The sequence below is a fragment of the Capsicum annuum genome, unplaced genomic scaffold (assembly GCF_002878395.1).
Source record: "Capsicum annuum cultivar UCD-10X-F1 unplaced genomic scaffold, UCD10Xv1.1 ctg5197, whole genome shotgun sequence".
NCBI lineage: Eukaryota > Viridiplantae > Streptophyta > Magnoliopsida > Solanales > Solanaceae > Capsicum > Capsicum annuum.
In genome coordinates, this window is record NW_025859955.1 from 7,926 (window position 1) to 33,178 (window position 25,253).

At 36.5% G+C, this 25,253-nt stretch overlaps 5 protein-coding genes across 5 annotated transcripts; 3 read left to right on the top strand and 2 right to left on the bottom strand.

The window, feature by feature from the left end:
* Positions 1–351: 351 nt before the first annotated feature.
* LOC107840160 (aspartate--tRNA ligase, chloroplastic/mitochondrial) lies at positions 352–8,133 on the top strand (the record flags this gene model as incomplete). Its single annotated transcript, XM_047404097.1, is given in 13 exon segments — positions 352–461; positions 1,855–1,966; positions 2,117–2,188; positions 2,555–2,646; positions 2,890–3,010; positions 4,021–4,143; positions 4,592–4,787; positions 5,069–5,256; positions 5,374–5,445; positions 6,310–6,408; positions 6,502–6,582; positions 7,031–7,088; positions 7,589–8,133. Coding segments are annotated over 13 exon segments (1,506 nt in total), but the record flags the coding sequence as incomplete, so codon positions are not given.
* A 1,836-nt stretch (positions 8,134–9,969) lies between these two features.
* Positions 9,970–10,556, top strand: LOC107879479 (agamous-like MADS-box protein AGL62). Its single transcript, XM_016726512.2, has 2 exons — positions 9,970–10,077; positions 10,143–10,556. Exons 1-2 carry the CDS (start codon positions 9,970–9,972, stop codon positions 10,554–10,556), a joined length of 522 nt encoding a protein of 173 aa, XP_016581998.2.
* Positions 10,557–11,413: 857 nt separating this feature from the next.
* Positions 11,414–12,671, bottom strand: LOC107879478 (uncharacterized mitochondrial protein AtMg00810-like). The gene is made up of 3 exons (XM_016726511.1): positions 12,513–12,671; positions 12,053–12,382; positions 11,414–11,950 (listed from the first exon to the last, which is right to left on the bottom strand). The coding sequence occupies exons 1-3, from the start codon at positions 12,669–12,671 to the stop codon at positions 11,414–11,416; spliced, it is 1,026 nt and encodes a 341-aa protein (XP_016581997.1).
* Positions 12,672–14,780: 2,109 nt separating this feature from the next.
* LOC107879477 lies at positions 14,781–15,254 on the bottom strand. Its single transcript, XM_016726510.1, has one exon. It carries the CDS (start codon positions 15,252–15,254, stop codon positions 14,781–14,783), a length of 474 nt encoding a protein of 157 aa, XP_016581996.1.
* Positions 15,255–24,202: 8,948 nt separating this feature from the next.
* LOC107879467 (agamous-like MADS-box protein AGL62) lies at positions 24,203–24,874 on the top strand. The gene has a single exon (XM_016726499.2). It carries the CDS (start codon positions 24,203–24,205, stop codon positions 24,872–24,874), a length of 672 nt encoding a protein of 223 aa, XP_016581985.2.
* Positions 24,875–25,253: the final 379 nt, after the last annotated feature.

Here is a 25,253-nt window from a genome sequence, read left to right on the forward strand (position 1 = left end):
ATAAGAAATAATAAAAGGCCACCCCCTCGTAGTAGCATACACTAACGGCTCCTACCAGTGAGCACAGTCGTAAGCTTACTAAACCGGCTACACCAGAGCTCCCTAACTACTAGCTATAACCCACACACGCATTAACCTTCTACCCTAATCCGCGACCTCCACACCTTCCTATCTAGAGTCATGTTTTTCTGCTTCACGATCTTCTTATTTTTTCTTAATTGATTGGCTCTGTTTAGTGGCCTTGTCTACATCCCATCATGCTAAAATTATTCCATACCCCAGGTGCTTAACAAAGTGTTTTTTTTTTTTTTTTCATATATATATATTTCCACTAATTGGTTATGCATGCAGGTTGCTGCAGAGGATGTTCAAGTGCTGAATGCGGTAAGATTGAAGTTGCCCTTCTTGGTAACGACTGCAGATGATGCAAAAGATTCAGCTAAAGAGGAAATCAGATTGCGGTAACTAATGAAACTTCTATAGCTGTTTGCTGAATCTCTTGTTTGTTTTTCTTTTCTGTTTCGTTTAGACCTCATGATCTGCTCCAGGATCCGTAATTCTCATCAACTTAATTTGCTTGATCACTGGTCCTCAATCGTCACATTTCCTTGATTAATCATCAACTTATTTTGATCAATCTCTGTTTTGCAATCGTCACATTTCTTTGGATGGAGAAGTTTGCTGATGCTGGAGCCGTTTCTGCAAGGGTTATTTGTGGTGCTTCTCTAGGAAGAGTAGGATATCAAAGTCGATGAAATTAATTATTAGCTGGAAAATCCTTTTATTTTTTGATGAATATAATGCTGGTGCTTTTTTTACACACCAATTCTTAATATGGTCTGGAAGGATGATAAGGGACTTAATCATTATCCTCCACTCTTGTTGGGGAAGGGTCAAAACCAAGAACGTCTTGCATCTCTTTTTTCTTTCTTAGAAAAGTGTCTTGAATTTACTAGACGTATTGGTTCAGGGACGTAATTGTAGACTCTAAAATCAGCAAAATAATGACATTTATCCGCACTTATTGAAAAGAAAAAAAATAGTGTCTTTTCTCTACAGCGACCCGATAGGGAGCAGGTGGTGGGCTCACGCTGCAAATAATTAAACTTTATAAGGCTTTGTGCTCTATATTTCTTCTTGTATGTCCATGCTGGTATCTTCCTTTCCTCTGTGTCAATATGTTGAATTTTTGATGTTTTCAATTTGCTGTTTTTTTTACGGTGGAATTCACGCATGATAAAATTCCAGGACAGGAGAAAAGTTCCAGGATAGAAGTTGCATTTAGAAATTTATTGGTTTTTATGTAGGTGTTAAAAGTTGTTTTCTGAAGAATCTCTGTGATGTCTAATAACTCGCCTCTGTTCTTGTTTTGAAGTGCTTAGGCCTCCCCTATTTTTTATTCTCAGTAATGGGATTTTCTTGCAGGAAGTGATCCATTTGACCTTTCGAAATTTTATTTGGAATATGGAGATTAGGAAAAAATGAAATAACTTTAAGCACTCAAAATTATTACTAGTATCTTTTTTAGAAAAGCGTTTTGATATCACTCTTTGCTTCTTTTTCTACCAATGCTTTTCTATTGATGCGATAAAGGCATAATCCAGCTTATTTACCTTTCTCATCAAAAAAGAAACTATTAATTGAATATTAAGGGCATAGTCCAGCTCTCTTGCACATATCAAATATGATCTTTGATTTGTTTCGAATCTTATTGTTTTTCTTGTTATATATATAATTCTGCGATGACAATCCTTTCTCATTGCAGAACAGTTTCCTTTTCCTTAAAACTTTTTACCCTTTTCTTACACTGATGCAGTGCTTCTTGCTAGAAATTAATCTTGTACACATTTTTAGATATCGATGCCTTGATTTACGCCGTCCGCAGATGAGCTCAAATATAATCTTGCGCCATAGAGTAGTGAAGCTTCTTCGAAGATACCTAGAAGATGTGCATGATTTTGTTGAGGTAATATGTTTGCCCTCTAATTGAATTTTATTAGAATTTTGATAAGTAATTTGGTTATCTAGTCTTAATTGTTGCTTTTTTATTTCTTTTATTTGTTTTGTGGCTTCTGTTGTTAGTGCTGACCCCAACATTCTCATGATTACAAGGTAGATTGAGACACCAATACTATCTAGATCTACTCCTGAAGGTGCTCGTGATTATTTGGTTCCTTCAAGAGTTCAGGTACTCTTATCTTCGGTTTTGGTACTTCTATTGTTAATTCAGTCCCTCTATTTGCTGTTTTGTTTAATGAAGGTTGGTACAAAAGTAGCGAGTCTTCTTGCAAATAATGTTGCCTGTTCCTCCAGATCTCTGATTTATTCTTCATTCTCTTTTACCTTGAAGTGAAATACGTTTGTGGAGAACAAGGAGAATTGTGCTTAACAAATTGACTAAATGAGAGTTTGACCAAAATTATTATCCGTGTGATGTCTAGAAATCACTGAACTTATATAAATTTTTGATGGGCGATACTCATATTTCAACTCGGAAACTCTCTCTAGTTATTTCTCCATGACATGGAATTTATTTTGTGGTTGTATTATAAAGCCAGGAACATTTTATGCACTACCCCAGAGTCCGCAGCTGTTCAAGCAAATGCTGATGGTCTCCGGATTTGATAAATACTATCAAATAGCAAGGTGATTCATTTGTTCTAATTGTAATTTAAGATATCTTTGCTTCAGATATCTTGCATACAAGTTCATGGTGATCCAAATTTAAAAGCTCAGTTGCTTCAGCATGCTAAAAACAATGCGAAGATAATATAGTTTTATTGACACCTAAAAGTTATCTTATTCTTAAAATAAAGAAAGAAAATGTACTCTTTTCTGAGCTATGCCATCAGTTATGACTCACGTTAGTCTGTATGGTGTAATTTTCAGGTGCTTTAGGGATGAAGATTTGAGAGCTGACAGACAACCCGAGTTTACGCAGCTAGATATGGAAATGGCTTTCACTTCCATGGAGGACATGCTGAAGCTCAATGAGAATATGATTAGAAAGGTTAGATGTCAATGAAAGGAGTAAAAGAATAGTTGTAACATGATTGCCACATTTTTATTAGTTATTTATTAGATCACCAAATATACATATGGTGTCAATCATAGGGACCTTTGCAAAGTACACATAAAGCAACTGGAGCTTTGTGTATATCTTGGAGGAATTTTTTCCTGCAAAAAAATATTAAGTTGCTCTAGGATCCATTTATGTTTTTCTGCTCTTATTAGTGTGCATTGTGGCAAAAACACCTGGGGATTTCTTCGCATCTGTCCAAGTCTAGGTGGATAAAATTACCCGGTTTTGGTGCTGGTGGAAGGTAGCAAACACCCGACGGAGTTAGTCGAGATGTGGGAAAGCACCAAACACCATGATTGCCCCCCAAAAAGTGTGCATTGGCCTTCTTCTTTTACAGAGACATGAGTGTAATTTCTGAACTGGGATACATAGCTGCATTTCTTAAAATGTAAGCTGTGCTGCGCAGTGAAAACTGACAAGTCAAAATTCTCTTTCATTTTGGTTTACAGCATATGATCTTATCCAAATTACTTGTAGTATTTACAATATGACATGCATGCTTATCAGTCAATATTGGCATATGGGTATTACTTGTCTTGGCAACAAAATCGATCCTCTTGTTCTTTCTTCTAAATTTTAGTTCTCTTCAAAGATTTTAATTAGTGTGATTCTAGTCATGCATGGCACCGAGTGTCCAAAGCATTATCTTAGGAGGCGCCTGCCTTTGCCTCTTATCTCTATCTTGAAATTCAAGTTTTTAGATGAAGTGGAACGACATTATGCAATTGTGCTAAAAAAATTGATAAGCAGGGCATTTCATGTTTCAAAGGAGTGTTGTCTGAAATTCATGGGATGATTCTCTAAAGCTCTTGATGCGGTTTCTTATGTTTAGTTTTTCGTTGCAAAATTAGAAATTCAAAACAAGTGAACTTTTAACCTTTTATATATATAAAACAAAATTCAAAAGAAATGATGCATGATCATATCTTTTACTGTAGGTCTTTCAGGAAATCCAAGGTGTCCAACTGCCAAACCCTTTTCCAAGGCTTACATACGCTGAAGCAATGAGTCGATATGGTTCAGACAGACCAGATACTCGTTTTGATGTTGAATTGCGAAATGTAATTCTTCTGCTGACTCCAATATGGATCTTTGTCCTTCTTTGTTTCTATTTTTCTGGCAATGTACTTTTTCTTTTTTGCTATGATGAATCTATAGTTGTTTTCTTGTTGAATACCGTATTCTTTCTCTTATACTTTTGGCTTGGGGCTTTTGGGAAGTGGAGGCATCATACCATTTAAGTTAAGACTATGACCCAGTTCATTTTCATAGAATTAATATATTTCGATTTATATTTTGCACAAAAATTTTACTGTTTAATCTGTACAACTGATAGAGTTGAGAGTATCTTATTTTACAAGTTCTCTGCTTCTGTGTTCAAACTCCCGCTTCTTGTCTATGTAGTTGTATTATCTCCAAAGATGCTCCATATGAAGAAATTTAACTACATATGTCAAAAATTCGTGATACCGCCCTGTAGTTGATAATACTTGTTTGTTTGAAATCCAGGTGTCTGGCATTTTCTCCAATACCACATTCAAGGTTTTCTCAGATGCCCTAGCAAGTGGAGGAATTATCAAGGCCATATGTGTGACTTCTGGGACAAAAACTTATTCAAATACTGCTTTGAAGAAAGGTGACATTTACAAAGCAGCAATCAAATCTGGAGCACAGGGTTTGCCCTTTTTAAAGGTCTTGAGTGATGGTAATTGAAGTACTCTTATTTGCAATGAGTGTAAATTATATAAGACATACTTCTTTATTATTTTTGGGTTTGTCTACTTCCATCAATGAAGAGATTTTCTCAATTATTGCCCTACAAACAAGACAAGTTCTCCCTTCCCATTAAAGCTACACATCCATATCCTTCAAAAAAGTATGTTTGAAGAAAAATTAGGTGCAGGAGATATCGGTCATAAGGAGGCTTCAACTTATGTCTACCTTCAAGTTTCTCTTGCCATAAATTGGTTACTGTAAATTTCTCAGGGAACATTGAAGGGATTCCGCCGCTGGTTTCTAGTTTGGATACAGCAAAGAAAGAGGAATTGCTGAATCAGTTCTCCGCGGTACCAGATGATCTTATCTTGTTTGCTGCTGGTCACCATGCAGAAGTCAATAAAACATTGGATCGTCTGAGAACATATGTTGCTCATGAGCTGGGTTTAATTGACAATGTGAGTATCTGATGTCCAAATTTGGATTAACATATGTGCTTATCTGTAGAAGACTCAGGTTCATGAGTAGCATCTTGTGTTTCCTAATGTTCATCTTTCTTTTGTTCATATATCTAGTGCAGGCATTCAATACTTTGGGTGACTGACTTTCCAATGTTTGAGTGGAATGACTCGGAACAGAGACTTGAGGTATGGTGCCTTGAATTATCTTCCCTGATGTATGTTCACAATCAGTCCATCAGTCATTTTGCTTCTTGGTCTTAGGTTGTCTACTTTTCAATATTGAGAAGTTAAATAAGCAAGCCCAAGGTGTCCTTTATTTTATTATTTTTTGCTTCTACTTAATAAGATGTTAAAATGAAGTTGTCCTTTATTATTGTGAGGGTGCCCATAATGATGCACGAGGTCCATGAAAGGAAATCAAGGAAGAAGACAATGTTTAATTATCAAAGGAAAGGAATTAGAATGCCAAAAGAACTCAATGTTTACATTTAACGCTACCACATACTTGTATCGTTGCGGGTGAATCTGAGCTTTACACTTATTTTATATGGTATTATTCTTGCCTGTTATGACCTTACTGGCTGGAGAGGTACAACCCTGGCCCTTAATGGCTATTTTTTAAATTATGACCCTACCCAGATTTTCTCCGGTATGCATTCCGTTTCCAATACCTCAAAGCTCTACATATTAAGATCTAGAAGGCGCAGGTCAATAAATCCATTGCAATCAAGAATTCTACCTTAGAATTCTCACCAGTAGCTAGAAAACTATTGCTTATTTGTCAATTTGATAAACTCAAATAGAACTTTTAGATGTGTGACAGTAGCTTGGGTTGTTGTCGCATATATTTTCAAGTTAGAAGAAATTTGTCACTGTTTTGAAGAATATGACCAAATAACTGCCTTACATTAATTCTAGGACTGATCTAGCGAGGATATCCTTGATTTGCATTTAAGTTGTGGCAATCAACTAGTGGGATTTTTTCAAAGACTAATAATCTGTTTCTATTATGATATCTTGTTGAGTGAAGTGACCACAGTTTTCCTACAGGCCTTGCATCATCCTTTCACTGCACCTAACCCAGAAGATATAAATGACCTCTCTTCTGCCCGTGCCTTGGCTTATGACATGGTTTACAATGGTGTTGAGGTACATGTAGTGTTCTCCTTACCAGTTGTTTCCGGTTTAGAAGATAATAATGTGATGAAGATAAATTATATTCTGTTGTACATCTTGAATTAGATTGGCGGAGGAAGCTTGAGAATTTACAAGCGTGACGTCCAAGAGAAGGTTCTCGATATTGTTGGCATTTCCCGAGAACAGGTAAGCTGACTTCCTTGATTTCATTGCATTGGGTGGTTGTCCAGTTTTATGATGTGAATCCTTTTTCGCGGAAAGAACTTTTGTGTTTATGAAATAGTCCTGATTATGCACTTCCCCTACTGTTAAAATCATTTTGTAATTTGATTTTTCTATGAATCTTGTGTTTTAGTCTACTTAGACATGGTACAATATTTGCACTTTACGAGTCTAAAATCTTAGTGGAAACAAATATAGGCAAGTTAGTATAAAAAGGAAGAGTGATTTGTGGATTGTGGTTGTGCGCGTACAGCTAGCCAAGGTTAGGGTCAATGACGGTAAAAGTTCTTATGTTTGAGTGAAATCCTGCTTTTCTTGTTCTTGATCTTTGCTAAATTCTGAGAGACTTGGAGCCAATTTTGCCAGTGAGGCAATTGAAACTAACATGGATATGTTCTCTCATTTGTGGTAGGCTGAAGCAAAATTTGGCTATCTTTTGGAGGCTCTGGACATGGGTGCTCCACCACACGGTATGGCAGAATGCTTTCTGTTCCACACTAAATTTGCTGGCTTGAGGCAAACTGTTTCTGCTAATCAAAAGTTACAGAGTTTGTATGTGAATGCCATATTTCACGAAGAGCTCCTTCCCTATCTGCTATGACACAAATGAGCTAGATTTAAACTTCTCTAGTGTCCTGGCCTTGAGGAATAGTCAGGGCCCTTTGAAACCAAAGACAATGCTAGGATTCCATGAGCCAGTGAAGTACAATTCTAAAAAGAACCTATATCTTGCTTTTATATCTACGCTAATAATTGTAAACTGAAACTTCAAACCTGAGCTTGGAACATGGTGGAACTTTTCGCCCCAGAAAATTTCCTTGGTATACATAGTGCAGACTGTATTCTTACTAATTCCTGGGACAGTTGCTTCTTCAGGCTTATAGCTTCTATTAATGCTATTTGGCCCAGAGGAATCTTGCATTGTTCGTATGATTAGTACTTAAAACTGTGATTACTCGTCATGTTGCAGGAGGAATTGCTTATGGCTTGGATAGATTGGTGATGCTCTTGGCAGGATCTAATTCCATCAGGGATGTCATAGCTTTTCCGAAGACAACAACTGCTCAATGTGCCCTTACTCATTCACCATCAGAAGTTGATCCACAACAGCTTGGAGATCTTTCATTGCAGAAGATGTACCTTCCAGATTGATTTTGGCAAGTATTATGTACTGGAAAAATGGGGAAAAGCACAAATGGAAACGGTAGATTATCTGGGGGTAGGTGTAAAGTTGGAGATGTTACAGAAATCCTGGGATCATTTCCCATGGAGATCGCTATGTTAAAGAAATTAGAGAAGACGCCCTTGTTCCCACATAGTTATTTTGAAATATTGATCTTGTAGCACCAAATTTATAAGGTTCCAGTTTTGCCTTTGGTGAGAGTGAAGAGATGTTTTTAACTTGTGAATTTCTGAATGCTTCAAGTTTTCTGGACATGATGAGGGAAGGATTCTTTTTAGTGAACTCGACTTTCATTCTTACTAATGTTAGATAAATGTTCGAGCTCTGGTAAATATGATTGTTTTTAACTTGATGTTTTAAACTTGATTGTTAACCATGTACACATCATCATAGGTTTGCACTTATATAGTCCTTTCACCTTTGTTTCGAGTAGCTCTGATGCACTAGAAATCTGCAAATTACCATCAGGACATTATCGATAAATGAAATTAGGTATTGAAGAAGTGCGATATATATTTATAGTATTATCATACTATTACATTAAAGTATGAAAAAGAAGAATCTGAACATTAGTACGTTACAACTTCAAATCAAAAGGTAGTTGTTGGTGAATAATCAAAACCCAAACAATTCAAAAACTAAACCTTAATGTCGATGAATAATAATATTTTCAAGTTGCCCTGCTATACTTGATGTGATACATACATGGTCTGTATGTAATAAAATGATGATCATCTAAAAAAATCATTTAATATATGTATATATTTTAATACTTTTATTCAAATTGTTCTCGAACAAAATGATACAAAGTTCTATTAATTATTTAATATATGTATATATTTTAATACTTTTATTTAAATTGTTCTCAAATAAAATGGCGGTCAAGTGCTATCCAATATCACAATTCTAATTAGGAAAAACATGTATTGTGTAATCATGATCGTTATGAACTATCTTTGTTGAGACAAAGAATAAAAGGCCGAAGAATTTGGTCCAAATCTTTTCAGAAAAAGAAGAACATGAATTTCGTCAAATCCTGACATGAGATTAGGACAATAAATCTTATCAAAATAAAAAGTAATACGTACTTATCATTTAATATTTTCTTTTTCAATACTATTCTAGAATTCTTTGGATAAAGTAATAAATAAAAGGCTCTATTTTTTTTAATCCTTTTATAATGATTCGAACTTTCAATCTTAAGATTGAAAGTGAGAATACTTATCATTTGAACAACTACCTCTTGTCTGATAAAAGGCGCTCTAATAATTTGACTTTTTTTTTTTCTATAAATAATTGTTTTCAGTTTGTACTTAAATGAAGTGATAAATAAAATGCTATTGTACTTAAATGAAGTGATAAATAAAATGCTATACGTACTGATTATCTAATATTTTTTAAAAGAGTTTTCTTTAAGTCATACTCAAATAAAAAGATAAAATAAAAAGGCTATATTATCATTTGATATTTTCTTTTTTAATATTTCTCTTCGATTTGTACACAAGTAAAGTGATAAAATAAAAGATTATACGTTCTGAGCATTTAATATTTTCTTTTTTATTTCTTTTCTTAAATTTCTACTCAAGTAAAGTGAGATAATATAAATGTTATATAATCATTTGATATTTTCTTTTTAATATTTCTTTCTCTTCAATTTGTATTCATCATTTAATATTTTCTTTTTAAAGTACCACTCTTCAATAAATGACAATTCAGTGCACTAAAATTTTCACTATGCGCGGGGCTGGAAAAGAGTCGAACCACAATGATTTATTGACATGACCTTGCTTTTCTTCAATGTGTACTCAAGTAAAGCGGTCAATTGCAATCCAACAACATAATTCAAATTAAGAATAACATGATTTGTCTAATTATGATTATGGTCATTAAGGATTAGATTAGCGCTATCGAGACAAAGAATAGAGGCAAAATTGTTTTGGCTCAAATCCTTCGCACAAAGAGAAAGAAAATAATTTTATAGGCTCCCAAGTTATTTTAATTTATTTTCCTAAAACAGTATCGATAATGAGAAAGAAATATCTGAATTTCTAATGTAAAAGCTCTTGGTGTTAAAGACCAAAAAATCACAATTTCTTAGTTTCTCAAATATTGAGTGATAACTTAGCCATGAAAAGAAGAAGGGTTGTCAAAGGATTGACATAGCCAAAATGCAAAATGAGAGTAAGTTGCAAGTTACTTTCTCTAAGCGTCATGCTGGACTCTTCAAAAAGGCCAGTGAACTTTGTACCCTATGTGCTGCTGAAATTGCCATTGTGGTTTTTTCCCCAGGCAGAAAAGTTTACTCCTTTGGCCATTCTTCAGTGGAGTTGTTGGTGGATAGGTTCCTCAGGAGGAACCTCCTCCACCAAATAATGAAGGTCGCCATAACCATCTCCTCGTAAATCATCGAAATGCTGGTCTTCGTGAGCTCAATAAGAAGGTCATGGACATGGAGGAGATGTTCCGGATGGAGAAAGCTCGCGGTGAATCCATACTAGATATTAGGAGGAGAGCTAATGGTGGTTTGTGGGAAGCTCCCATCAATGCACTTAACCTCTCCCAACTTCAACAATTGATGGAGGCAATGAAATTTCTAAAGCAAGACGTTGAAAAAGAGGCACAACAATTGCAAATGGTGACTAATGTTGGACTCCCATTTCTCACATTTGGAAGTGCCTTGTCTCCTACTTATGGTGCTAGGGCATGTTCTACACATGGACTCAATGTTGGTGCAACCTTTGCTAATAGGGTTTAGAGCATCTACTTATTCTGCAGTTCCCTACTAGTTCAACTGTCGTTACTAGTACGCGCATTATGGAAGTACTGGAAATAATCTAATGTAAATATTAAAACGCATGATGAATAAGTGCGCATCTAGGTTCACTGTGTCATCATTTGAGTTATCCTCAGTGTGAGTCTTTTAATTTGAGTCATCCTATAATATAGCATCAGTTATGGTTAATTTTAGTTATATGTCATGTTATGGACTCTGTCATGTTATCGGTTCACTGTCATGTCATGTTAGTTTATCATTTGAATGGAGTTAGTGTTTATGTTCTTTGAGCACATGGTTCGTTCGAACCAAATAATTTTAGTTATATATGTTATGTTATCAGTTGATTATCATATGTTGATTAAATTTATCCTTTGAATGGTGTTGCTCTCTTCTTTAACAACATATATCTAGATATTACAAAACTCCAAAAGAAATTGCAGTATGCCTGTATATTATCATCATACATCGTGCTAGGTCTATGATGACTACGCACGCACTACATGAAAAAATATCTAGCTGCGTTGGAAAAAATATCTACCGCCATTTGAGTTAATGTCATTGCTGTTAGAACCGAGAATGCACCAGATTTGGAGTAAAACTTCAATGAGAGACGAAGCTTCGAGAAGAGAGAGAAGACAGCAAAATATCTGATACTTGTAACTGAAACCTTTCCATTATGAAATCTCTATCTAATAATATGTGTCAAGTTAGTATATATACATGACCCGAAATGAATCAAATCAGATAATAAATAAAACATTGGGCCTTATACACACAAATGGACTAGCCCACTCCACTAATGTCTATGGGCTTATCATGTATCCCAACACCCCCCCTCAAGTTGGAGGGTGAGAGAACTCCCAACTTGCGAAGATGAAGGTGGTGAGCTGCACCAGGTAGAGTCTTCGTGAAGATGTCAGCCATTTGAGATGTAAAGTGATCAAGCCAGCAACAAGTTTAGCCCAGACAAAGTGGCAATCCAACTCGATGTGCTTAGTGCACTTATGGAAGACAAGATTCTTGGCGATATGAATAACGGACCTGCTGTCACAAAACACTGGAACTGGTAAAGAAGAGTGCATCCCAAAGTCAGAAAGAAAGTGGGAAAGCCAAGTTAGTTCACCCACAACTTTACTCAATGAGCGATACTCAGATTCAGCAGATGAAAGGGACACCACGGGTTGCTTTTTGGACTTCCAGGTGATTAAATTGCCTCCAAGTAAAATGCAAAACCCAGTGACTGAGCGGAGACTATCTGGGCAAAAGGCCCAATCACTGTCACAAAAAACTTGTAAAGAGAAGTGAGCAGAATTATTAAAGAATAAGCCAAGCCCAGGGGAACCCTTGAGGTAACGCAAAAGGTGTAAGGCAGCCTGCATGTGAGGCACACAAGGGCGCTTCAATTACTGACTCAAATGTTGGACAGCTAAAGATAGATCAGGCCGAGTATGAGTCAAGAAATTCAACTTGCCAACCAGGCTACAATAAACCTCAGGTTGAGCCAAAGGGTCACCCATATCAACAGTCAATTTGCGATGGAGTTCCTGAGGACAAAACACAGGAGAAGATACATCACAATGATAATCAACAAGTAAATCATGAACAAATTTAGTCTGATGTAGAAGAACACCAGAATCACAGTACAAAACCTCAATGCCCAAAAAGTAATGCAGTAAACCCAAATCCTTGATCTTAAATTGATCATGTAGGAATAATTTGAGATCATCAATTTCTTTGAGATCAGTGCCAATTAAAACAATATCATCAACATAGACAACCAATATGACAAGAGAATCACCAGATCCCTTAATGAAAAGGGAGTAATCGTTTAGAGAATAAGTATAACCCCCTTGACTGGAGAGCATGGGACAACTTGGCATACCATTGAAGGGATGCTTTCCGAAGCCCGTATAGGGATTTGTTAAGCTTGCAAACCATAGGGATAGAAGAATTAGAAACAGTAAGCCCTGGGGGAAGTTTCATGTACAAGTCTTCATCCAAATATTCATGGAGAAAAACATTGTTAACATCAACTTGAAATAAAGACCAATGATGTTTAACCGCAACAACCACAAGAGTTTTGATAGTAGACATTTTGACCACCGAGGAAAAGGGCTCATGAAAATCAACACCCTCAACTTGAGTATCCCCCCAGACAACCAAATGAGCTTAATATCTCTCTAAAGAACCATCAGCCCTATATTTGATCTTGTAAACCCACTTACATCTAATAGGTTTCTCAGTAGGAAGAGGAATAATAGACCAAGTATTGGTGGCTTCTAAGGCTGCAAATTCTTTTCTCATAGCATCTTGTCAATGAGGAAAAACAACTGCCTGAGAGTAACTCTGAGGTTTACATACAGGTTGCTGACCAGTCATAGAAGCACAAACATAATCCTAAAGATAACTTGGAGGATAGGACACTCTGGATGATCTTCTGGAAGGAGGAAGAGGGGCAGGTACAGTGATAGACGGGACAGGAACAGGATCTGAAGAAATATGAGAAGAGTGTGGGACAGGTTCATCAAAAATGAAAGGAGGAATAACAGAGGGAGAAAGAGAAGTAGAGGAAAGGAAAGAAAAGACGGTCTCATGAAAAATGACATCCCTAGATATGAAACAAGTCTCGGAAAGAAGGTTGTACAGCTTGTAGCCCTTTTTAGCGAATGGATAGCCAATAAAAACACAGGAAATAACACGTGGGGACAATTTATCTTTATGAGGGATAGGGATGGTAGAGTAACAAAGACATCCAAAAGATTTAAGATGAGAGTAAGAAGGGGATTTATGGTGAAGTAATTCAAAAAGGCTCTTGTGATTCAAGGTAGGTGAAGGGAAACGATTGATAAGGTAAGTGGCAGTCAAAAGACAATCCCCCCAGAACCTAAGAGGTAGATGGGATTGAAAGAGCAAGGCTCTAGCAGTTTCTAAGAGGAATTTATGTTTTCGTTCAACAACTCCATTCTGTTGAGGAGAATAAGAACTAAAAGTCTGATGAATGATGCCTTTGGAGGCAAAAATTGAGATCCAGATAAAGAAGACCCAAGCACTAAAACATTATCACTACGAACTATTTTAACATGAGAATGAAATTGTGTTTCTACTAAGGTGAGAAAAGCCTTAAGAAGATCAAAAACATTACTCTTAGCACCCATGAGATGAGTCCATATTGCTCGAGAATAGTCATCAACAATGGTGAGGAAATATAAAAAATGATCATAAGTAGGAGAATGATAAGGCCCCAAGTATCAACATGAATCAGATCAAAAGGGGAAGAAGAAGTGGAAGTACGATCAGCAAAAAGGAGCTTAGGTTGTCTAGCAAGAGGACAAATAGGGCAAGTGAAAGACTGCTTTCGTGAGAGACTACCAGTAAGACTAGGAATACTTTTTGTTTTAGAAAAAAGAGCATGACCAAGTCGATAATGCCATAAAACATCAGTTTTATTAACAGGAATGTCATTAATAGGAGTACAAGGAACAGAAGAAGTATGAAAAGGAACATTAGGGATTACAGGGGATACATCAGGAATACAGGTTGAATTAAAAGAAAACAAAGGACCAGCTAGGGAAGTAGAGGGAGTGAAGAACTTGTAGAGTCCACAATCAAGTTTACCAAGTACCACTGGCTTCTTCAGAGAAGGGCCCTGTAATATGCAAGTAGACTTGGTAAAATACAATGTGAAATCACAAGCAACTAACTTAGACACAGAAATGAGATTATACTGAAAACTAGGGATATACAGAACATTGTGAAGGGTAAAATCAAGAAATAAAGTCAAAGATCCAATGTTAGTAAACTTTACTTTATAGCTATTAGGTAAGGAAACTAAGTAAGGAGTGGGAAGTGTATGAACATTAAAGAGAAGAGACAGGTCAGAGGTAATATGATCAGAGGCTCTAAAGTCAATAATCCAAATAGGTTTGGCTATTTTGGTCAGCAAACAAAAGTGAGACATCTTACCAGCAAAGTTAGCATATGCTAAAGATGGGCAGGCTGAAGTCATGTCAGGGAGTTGAGCTCTTTGCAGCAAAACCAACAGCTTAGAATACCCCCCCTTGTTGAGACCAGGAATATCAAAAGGAAGAAGTTGTTCTGGGTCAGAATTAGAGTTATCATTCCCAGTATTAACCTTTTGTCCAGAATTGGTAAGCTCAACATGAGCAACTGTTCTTTTAGGAGGCGTTTTGGAGAACTTTAAGTTTAATATTTGTCAATTGTATGGCCTGGTTTCTTACAATATTTGCGAACCAGTGAGAGAGTCCTTGGAGAGTCAAAATTCACTTTGGGAAAAACAGAATGTCTTGAAACCCCATCCTGGAAAGAAGCTGATTGTGTAGAAAACTGAGAACCAGAAGATACAACCCTCTGTTTCTCATTAGTTAATAGAAAACTATAAACAGTTCTAATGGAGGGAAGAGGTTTCATCATGAGAATATTGTTGCGCACTTGGATGTAAATATCATTGAGACCCATCAAAAATTGAAATACTTTTTGTTCATCATTGGATTTCTTAATAACCCCACAAGTGCATGCAGTATTAGTATTGGCAGACAAGGAAGCAAGATCATCCCAGAGTTGCTTAATTTTATTAAAGTAAGAGGCAATATCTAAAGGACCTTGAGATATATGAGCTAATTCTTTATGAAGCTCAAAAATCTGAACCCCATCAGCCATACCATAATGTTCATCAAGTTCAACCCAGATATCCCAACACCTTCACAACCCAAAGGAGACTGTAACACCCCATATTCAAGTACATGTATTGGCGTATTCAAGTATGTGTATTGGTCTTATTTATATAGAATTAATTTTTTTATTTTATTTATATTGGAATTTGCCCGTTGATGGTTCCATGCGAAGGTTATTGAATAAGCTTTTCAACGATATAAAGATTTCCAAAAATGGATAGGTGTCGAATATAATCGAGCATGTTCAAAACTATAAAACGGTGGCTGAGTTCTTTGGGAATAGTAAATGTGCAGGAAAATTTCCTGCACACAAACTACTGAGGCCAGCCAATTTTTTGGGTCAACTTTGAACGATCATAACTCCCTTAATATAATGAACTTGGAGAGATGCGATGTATGAAAAGAAAGATCTTTGAGTCTTCTTTCCAATGCAATTAGTTTCATCCAAATCCAACGTCTGAGTAAGGAGTTATACTCATTTTTCTTCAGCCTCTCAAAACAGATTTTTAGGCTCAACTTCAAACGACCATAACTCCTTGTACAGGACGAACTAGGTGGCCTAACCTAATTTATATGAAATGAAATCCCTTTGAATTATCTTTCCAACGATACCAATTTCACCCAAATACGATATCGGAGCAAAGAGTTATGGTCGATCTACTTTAGCTTATCAAAACAGTCCACCAAAGGACAGATTTGGCATTATTTAAATTTTAAAGGCATTTTGGTCATTTCCTATTATATTATGGACGGGAATATGTGTATATATACATGTATATGAGTTCAAAAACTCATTTTCATCATCAATCATTGAGAAAGAACAAACCCTAGCCAAATTTGACCTTTAAATTACTTTTGATTCAACTGTAGAAATTCCAAAGTAATCCGATAACTGCGTTTGTCATCTCGAGAGCTTCGAACGGCACCTATTATTTGTGCAAACAGGATTGCATAATCAAGAGGTGAATTCTAAGGTATGAATATTGTTTGCCTTTGTTCTTTTCCATATGTATATGTGTGATAGAGGATTATATGTATTGGTTGTTATTGAAAGGTGATGAAAATAGGGTTATGAACTATTTTGCATGGTTTGGTTGTATTGAATTGTGGAAGGTGGATATGGTAATTGAGTTATGGAAGGTGGATATGGTGATATACTATTGAATTGATGATTATTTATGTCTATGACTCAATTTGGTTTAATGGATTGGTTGGAAGGATAAATGAATCCAAACTTGATATTGGAGGATGTTGTATGAATATGCATGGCATGTGAATGTAATCGGAGTATAAGAAGGTTAAAGTGACACCCTTTACAGTGTAATTAAGGCTTACTACTCAACCACTAGTTTGGTGAATTCAAATAATTGAATTGTGACGTGTGGTTGCTAATACTAGATTGCTATATATGTTCATTGTAGATAAGTAATCTGAAAAGACGGGAAGTCCATTTGGGACTAGTATTGAAGGTTGATAGTCAGGTATGTAAGGCATACTCTATACCATATCTTTGGCATGAAAGTGAACAATTGTTCTATTAAGAAAGTTTCCAAAGTTATTTAATAACATGTGATCCATAATGGTTTTGTATGATGTCCTACATTACCAATGAACTTGTTTCCACCCTACAAGATATCAAGACATTCCAATACTTACTTGTTTTCCAAATCTTACATGTTTATTACACTAATGAATGTCGGAAGGTATCCGGTTACTCAAACAAGATCCATGTGCTATTAATGACTCCAAAATATTTCATTGATATACCAATAAGTTCCTACTTCATTGTTATGGCATTGATGACTCCAAAACACTTTATTGATGTGCCAATGAGTTCTTACTTCATTGTTATTGCATTGATGGTCTATTTATATGTCTCTTATTGATGTATCATTGTTTCAAAGTATCAAAAATGCGGTGGCGACCGAAATAACAATCTCAAAGATTAATTGAACTAAGTGATGGAAGTTCTCTCTTATCGGGTGGTATCCCAGCCTATCATGGGTCGATCCCTATTTATGTGTTTATGGGTGGTATCCCAGGGGCATAAGCCTATCATGGGTCGATCCCAGTTGATATGTACTGGAGGCATCCTAATGGTCACAGTACAGTACAGTAATGATTACAAAGATGATAAGAACGAAGGTAAAGTGATTGAATAAATAAAATGTACAGGTTGTCATAAGTTCTAGTAAGTGTGGTCCACTCCTATTACGATTTATTCACTTGTTTTTGATTTCTATTGAGCTCCTATATAATATGTGATTATCTACAGTTTTACATACTCAGTACATATTTCGTACTGACGTCCCCCATGAGGGACCTGCATTTCATGCTGCAGGCACAGGTACCTCAGCTCATACACCGTACAAGTAGGAGCCAGGATATCCAGTTGCTTTTGGTGAGCTCCAGTTTGCTTCGGGGCTTTCCGTGTCATATCCAGTCACTTTTGGTATTGTATAGAAATTAGTTATATGGCGGGGTGTGTCTCGACCTTAGTTAAACTCTGTGCATTGTCTAGAGGCTTTTTAGACCTAATGTACAGTCAAGGTGGTGTTTTGTTAATAGATGTGATGGCTCCAACGGCCAAGTATTATATATACATATATATGTGTGCTCGAGCTTATACAGGTGATTATTTCCTTTTATATGCGACATGATGCTGTCCGAATTTTGGGTTGTCATAGAGGTATGCATGGGAAGTATAAAGTTATGAGCTGGTTCTCCCGACCCTCCTAGGTTATGGGTGCCAGTCCGCCCCAATAGGATTTGAGGCGTGACAGAGACGGCCTTGTAATGCCAAAAATTATCGAAAAAAAAACCAATGTTGAGCAAACAGTAACAGAAACACCAACAGATCCATGAAGATTCTGACAAAATCGTTGTAGCAACACAAAAAAAATACCGAAACCTAATGAAACCAAAACCTTCAAGAGGCTACCGGAGTTCGCCGAATCGAAAAATTCACACACAAAAAAATCCCAACGATAAACCACAAGGGTAGGATCGGAAGAAAGGCAAGGAGAAGATCTACAAGGATCTTTGCTTTGATACCAAGTTAGAATCGAGAACGCACCAGATTTAGAGTAAAACTTCAATGAGAGACGAAGCTTCGAGATGAGAGAGAAGAGAGCAAAATATCTGATACTTGTAACTAAAACCTTTCCATTATGAAATCTCTATCTAATAATATGTGTCAAGTTAGTATATATACATGACCCGAAATGAATCAAATTAGGTAATAAATAAAGTATAAATAACAACCTTTTAAAAGTAATTACACTCTCTCCCACTTCTTTAATTACTTTACTCTCTCTCCCTATTAATATACATAACATAGCCAACATATACATAGCATTCTGTGTATATGTGTGATTTTTATGATACGTTTAGGGAGTTGAGATTTTTTGTAATATTGAAAACATAAGTTGTGTATTTGTGTAATTTTTAGATAAATAAAACATTGGGCCTTATACACACAAATGGACTAGCCCACTCCACTAATATCTATGGGCTTATCATGTAGCCCAACAATTGCATTTACCGTCGTTAAAGTCTTTATTGACATTTATATCGAGTGTCGATAAATATTCATATTTTGACGCTAAAAGTAATTACTTTCAACGACGACATTTATTTAGCGGCAATAATTATTGTCAGCAAAGCTACCAACCATATTTTGCGGCTTTTGTGATTACTGTTACACGATACCTATTTTAGTGGCAATTATTATGATGATTAAAGTTGATCACGAATTTTACACTATCAGGTAAACTTGATCTGCTATTGCAGATTACCCAATTTTTTCATAAAAATTGAAAAAGAAGAAATTGAGTAACCTTCACTAGCATGTTAAGTTTATACTAATAGTGCACAAAATTTAAATTCGATGTTGATCAACTTTGTGTTGTAAATCTTTCAAAAAATATTTTTTCCGCGAACACTAATATGAATAGCTTAGCTTGAGGTGTCTCAGACACTGTACTTAACACTTTTTGTACACAAAACGATCGGTTCTTTTAGAATCGTAAATTTATTGTGACATGCATCCATATATTAACAAATCACAAACAATTTGATTTCAAAGGTTATTAACTTTTGTTTTTTTAGGTAGTATTTTCCAATTTATAAGAAAGGTTCTTTTCTAATCACAGTTTGTCAGAATGAACAATTGAGTTTTATTAGGTTCGAGGAGAAATACTACCTTTCCCTACTATGATATTTTCAGCTAGACACTTTAATTAAGACTGACACCATCAATTATGAAGAAAAAATCTTTTTGGTATTTTTATTTTTTGACAAATAAGTAGAAAAGGCAAACAAAACTTTTTTTTTCTTTTTTTTCTTTTTCTTTTTGAATTTACGGTACTTTGAGAAGACAAATGTAAAACGTAAAACTCGTGAAGAACAAAAGCCATAAAGAATTCTAAAATAAACTACGACATTCCTTTTGATTCATACTTTTTTTTTAAAATCAGTCCGTCAAATGACCACGTTACCCTTAAAAATGCAACAATTAGCACGTAGGGATGCTTTAGAGGGGAGTCTCCTACAAAGGACCATGTGGGTCCCGCTAGGTCTCCGTATGATGCACATAAGCATGACCTAAAGGCTGACCTACGTTGTGGTTTACTAACAAGGCTGTTCGGGGGAGCGTATGGTCGATAGTGGTTGCTTTGCTTTCCACCTACTCCATAACACCGACGGCTCCCCCCCTAAAATAAGGGTGACTCGACTAGAGGTTGTGTACAACATGTGTACTACGGACTTGTTGCAGAAAGAAGGCCGGGGGTGGACTCATGATGACAGATATAAAGCGGTAACACATATGATAAATACTATGAACAAAGAGCACGAAAACGCACAAAAGTGAAAATAACACAAACAATAACCACAAACAATGCTTATACACTCGTAATGCTAAACAAAGCCGATACGACTCCAAAAATAGCTTGAATTCTCATACTGTCCCCAGCAGAGTCGCTAGATGCTGTCACACCCCTTTTTACGTACTCCAAAAAAAAGATTTGGTTATATTTTAATGTTCGAAAAGGGTTTTATTATTTAAGTGACAAGAAATGAAAATTTGTTTTGGAAAAGGATTATTAACATTTTTATTCAGAGTTGCCACTTGGCATAATCTGGTGTGCCAAGTCACCATTAGAAAATCCTTTTCAAAAACCATTTGACTCTTTAAACTGGTTTACGAATAGAGATTCCGACTAAGGAATTCTGTTGATCGAGGGGAAGGTGTTAGGCACCCCTTGATCCCGTGGTTCAACCACGGTCGCTTGGTAGAGTTATCAACTATTTTGGCATTACGAAATGTATAAACCACAAAAAAGCACGCAAAATAATCAAAAAATAAACAAAACAAAACAATCCAAAAATGTAAAGTCCAGTCCAATTATACAGTCCAAAAATAGAAAAAATACGAAAATATAAATCCTAGTCTAAATTAATTCTAGATTAAGCTCCAATGCCTTACCCGATGCCGCGGGCCTTCAGCACGATCATTTTCTGCCAACATGATACGTCGGGGCATTCCCCGGTGAATAAATACAAGTGATCTCGGGGCATTCCCCGGCTAAATACATACATTTGAATTAAATACGATAAACTAGAAAGAAACATTCACATGCACATTCCAACATCCAACGAAACACTTATTCCTAAATTTCGCCTAACCGAACCTACGATTGCCTACCCACGCGATCTATCATGATACTATCCAATTGACAATATTCAGTAATGAATCAAAACAAACAACCTTCAACTTATTCGATTATCAATGTTCGATCCCGACCCCCAAATCAACTAGTTTAATCCTCAAGCTATGGTTAACAAATTTTCCGATTATCAAACCACTTTTTAAAATCTAAAATCAACATCGAACATATACATCCAACGAAGATTCAAGCATTTCAGCACACCACTCCCACGTATCCACAACAACGATCAATATTTTACTAAAAAAAATTTAATCAACCACAAAATCATGACATTAACCAAAATTTGAGAAAATGAAAGAGTAGATTTAAAGAGATGGACCTTAATAGAACTCGTTATCATTGATTAATAAAGAAATCCAAGACCGAGATCCTTGAACAAGGAACCCCGACTGTGTCCAACAAAATCGGCCTAGAGAGACGAAGGCCCGAATAGCGAAAAAACAATTCAAAACTGATCGAAAGACACGGTCCACTAATCCCCAAAATAAGAACAAACGAGAATCCACAAAGCCCAACTTTAGCAACAGAACACAAAATCGGACGAACCCCTAAGATTCAACACACGACCACACCGACCAAAACAGTGGAGCCGGAGCTTCGGTGAGCTCAGACGGCGCTGGTGAGGTTGTCAATGGTGGCTACGATGGAGAGGACGAACGGAGGGAGATGGCGGCGGTTCAAGTGGTGACTGGCTTTACTGTTCCGCCGGCGGAGCCGGCTGGTCTACTGGTGGTTGATTCGCCGCAGCTGGTGAAGGCTGGTTCGGTTGGAGTTTTGGTGGTGAGCATTGCGGCGGTTGGTGGCGACGTTGGTCGCTGATTTGGCTGAGGATGATGGGTCGCCGGTCGGTGGTTGGTTTATCGGAGGCGGGAGAGGAAGTCCGGTGAAGGTGGTGGCGGCGGCGGTTTGAGTGTTTCTTTTAGAGAGAGGATGGAGGGAGATCAGAGGTAGAGAGAGAGAGGGAGTTCCGCCTTTTTTCTGATGAAGTTTTGGTCCGCGTATATATGAGTTGAGGGTGGGTAGTGGTGAGGTAGGTGGGGTAACGTGGGGTAGGGGGTAGTAGTGAGGTGGGGTAGAGTTTGTTAGGATAGGGTAGGTAGGTGTTGTTTTTTAATTGGGTGGGTTGTTAGAATATTAGGATAAAACAAAATTAGTTAGGGGGTTGTTATTTTGTCATTTTGTGGAGGGATTATCACACGGGTGAGGGTACACGATAGGATAAAGTAAACAATAGGTAAAAACGATATCGGGGAGGGACGAAATTAGGTATATGGTGGCTACACCTGACAACAATAAGAGATATTTAACGGCATCGCAAAAACATTTAGCGGCATTTGAGTGAACGATGTTGCATTCATTGTCATAAAGTCTTTGATGATATTTATATCGAGTGTAGGTGAATATCCATATTTTTGATGCAGTAATTATTATTGCCGGTAAAGCTACCGATTATATATTGCGGCTTTTGTTATTACCGATAAATGATACCTATTTTAGCGGCAATTATTATAACAACTAAAGTTGACCATGAATTCACATTAATTCATATACCAAATAAACCATATTGAGGAAGATAATAGCACAAAATAAAAAAATATCTCCATATTTTGGCTTGCAAGAAGTTTTGCCGTAACCCAGTTCGAGAACATTCTCTCATATATTCTCTTCGCTAAGTCATTGCCAACAATCAGCTCTTAACCCTTGGTGTCAAATTACAGGGCGAGTTCCTTTCTTGTCTTTCTCAAAAACTTTCTTTATTGTCATTGAAGGAAACTCTCCCACGAGAAGGTTTTACACATAGGGCCAGCTGATTTTTTTTTATCTAGCTTGCCGTTAGTTCGTCCAGTACTTTTCAGTTGTGGTCCGCCCTAGGGATAGGTTAGACTGCTTGAATTTTTTCGTCTATCCAAGGCAGTCAACGTGTCAGTCATTTCCCCCATTAGACTTATCATTCCTTTGCTCTTTTTCTTTCTCTCTTCCAGTTCTCCCCCTCTATTTTATTTGACAGGGATGGAAAATACCACTCTATAAATAACAAAAAAAAAATAGCAATTTCATTTTAAATGATTTGAGCTTGGAAGCAACCTACAAAGATCAAGAACAGTAATTAGCAATATGCCCCAAGTTGAAGTTCGGTCCTATTAGTCATTAGGTCCAAATAAAGTCTTAATTCACTTGTAAATGAACAAGTTACAAACATCTCGCATTCTAAGCTTACCGGTGCTTGGGAGTCGTCAGACGACAAGTTGACACCATTTTCTGGTAACTAGCTTGGCAAGCTTTCAAAGACGTGATCAACTTTGTAAACAAAATGATTAGTTCTTTTTGAATCGTAAATTTATCGTGACATGCATCCATATATTAACAAACCACAAATAATTTAATTTCAGAGGTTATTAACCTTTGTTTCTTTTAAATATGTATTTTTCAATTTATAAGAAAGTTGCTTCTTTAATCGCAGTATGTCAGAATGAACAATTGTTTTTAGTAGGTTTGGCAAAAATACAACCTTTCCCTACTACAATATTTTTACGCCAATCCGCACGAGGAAAAGACAAACTTATTCACATAATCGGTGCTTGTAATACCAAACCATGTTAATTTTATGGTTAACTAATAATTGACGTGATTGTACATATCAACTAATAAGTAATAATCGTGGATGAACGAATAAAACTTATATAAAAGAAAAATGTCATGTATCTTTGCTCGTTCGATGAACACCGAATGTCAGAACCTTCAGGATAGCTCGAATATTACATTTCAAAATTCAGAAATGTTATAGTAATAATTTGATATTTTGCTTTTTATTATTACTCTTCAATGTGTACTCAAATTAATAAAGTGATAAAATAAAATACCATACGTACTAATGATGTAATGTTTTCTTTTTAATACTTTTGTAGAACGTCATAATTCAAATTAAGAAAAACATATATTGTCTAATTATGAATTATGGTCATTAAGGATTCGATTAGCGCTAACGACACAGAGAATAGAGGCGAAAGCGGGTTCCGTTCAAATCTTTTACAAAAAAAAAAAAAACATAAATTTATAGGCTCTCCAAGTAATTTTAATTTATTTTCCTAAAAAGGTGAAACCAAATATCAGAATTTCTAATATAAAAGCTCTTGGTGTTGAGATAAAAAATCACAACTACTACTTCTTGGTTTCACAAATATTGAGTAGTGTTAATTTAGCCATGGCAAGATTGAGCAGGGGTCGAAAAAAGGTCGAAATAGTGAAAATGAAAAATGAGAGTAACATGCACGTTACTTTTTCTAAGCGTCGTGCTGGCCTCTTCAAAAAGGCTAGTGAACTTTGTACGCTATGTGGTGCTGAAATTGCCATTGTGGTATTTTCTCCAGGCAAAGCCAACAAAGTTTACTCCTTTGGCCACCCTTCAGTGGAGTTGCTGGTGGATAGGTTCCTGTGGAGGGACCTCCCTCCACGAAATGATGATGATCGCCACAACCACCTAAGCAGGGCTCATCGAAACACTAGTCAACGTGGGCTCAAAAAAGAGGTCATGGACATGCAGGAGTCTCTCCAGAAGGAGAAAGCTGTAGGGAAATCCCTACTTGAATCTGAGAGGGGAGCCTACGATCATGTGTGCGAATCTCCGATTATGGAAGGACTTAGCCTCTCCCAACTTGAACAATTGAAGGAGGCATTGGAAGCTCAAAAGCGAAAAGTTGAATTCGAGGCAGAACTTCAACAAATGGGGAGTGATGCTCCACTCCCATTTCTCACCTTTGGAAGTGCCTTGTATCCTACTAGTGGTGATGGGGCAAGTTCTTCACATGGACCCAATGTTGGTTCACCTTTCCTAATTAGGGCTGGTGGATCTACTTCTTCTCCAGTTCCCTACTAGTTCAACTGTCGTTCCTAAGTCGCGCATTATGGAAGACACATGAGTAATAAGCGCGCATCTAGGTTTATCGTGTCATTTGAGTCATCCTCAATGTGTCCTGTCTTTTATATTTGAGTCGTCCTATGATGTTCATCATCTATGTTATGGTTCATTCGAACCCTATAAGTTTAGTTATTGTGTCATGTTTTTAGTCCATTGTCGTGTTGATTTTATCATTTGAATGGTGTTAGTGTGTGTCGTTCGAGTCATGTTATCAGTCCATAGTCATGTTGTTTTTGTCATTTGAATGGTGTTAGTGTGTGTCGTTTGAGTCATCTTATGATGTTCTATCATCAGTTATGGTTCATTCGAACCCAGTAATATTAGTTTTATATATATA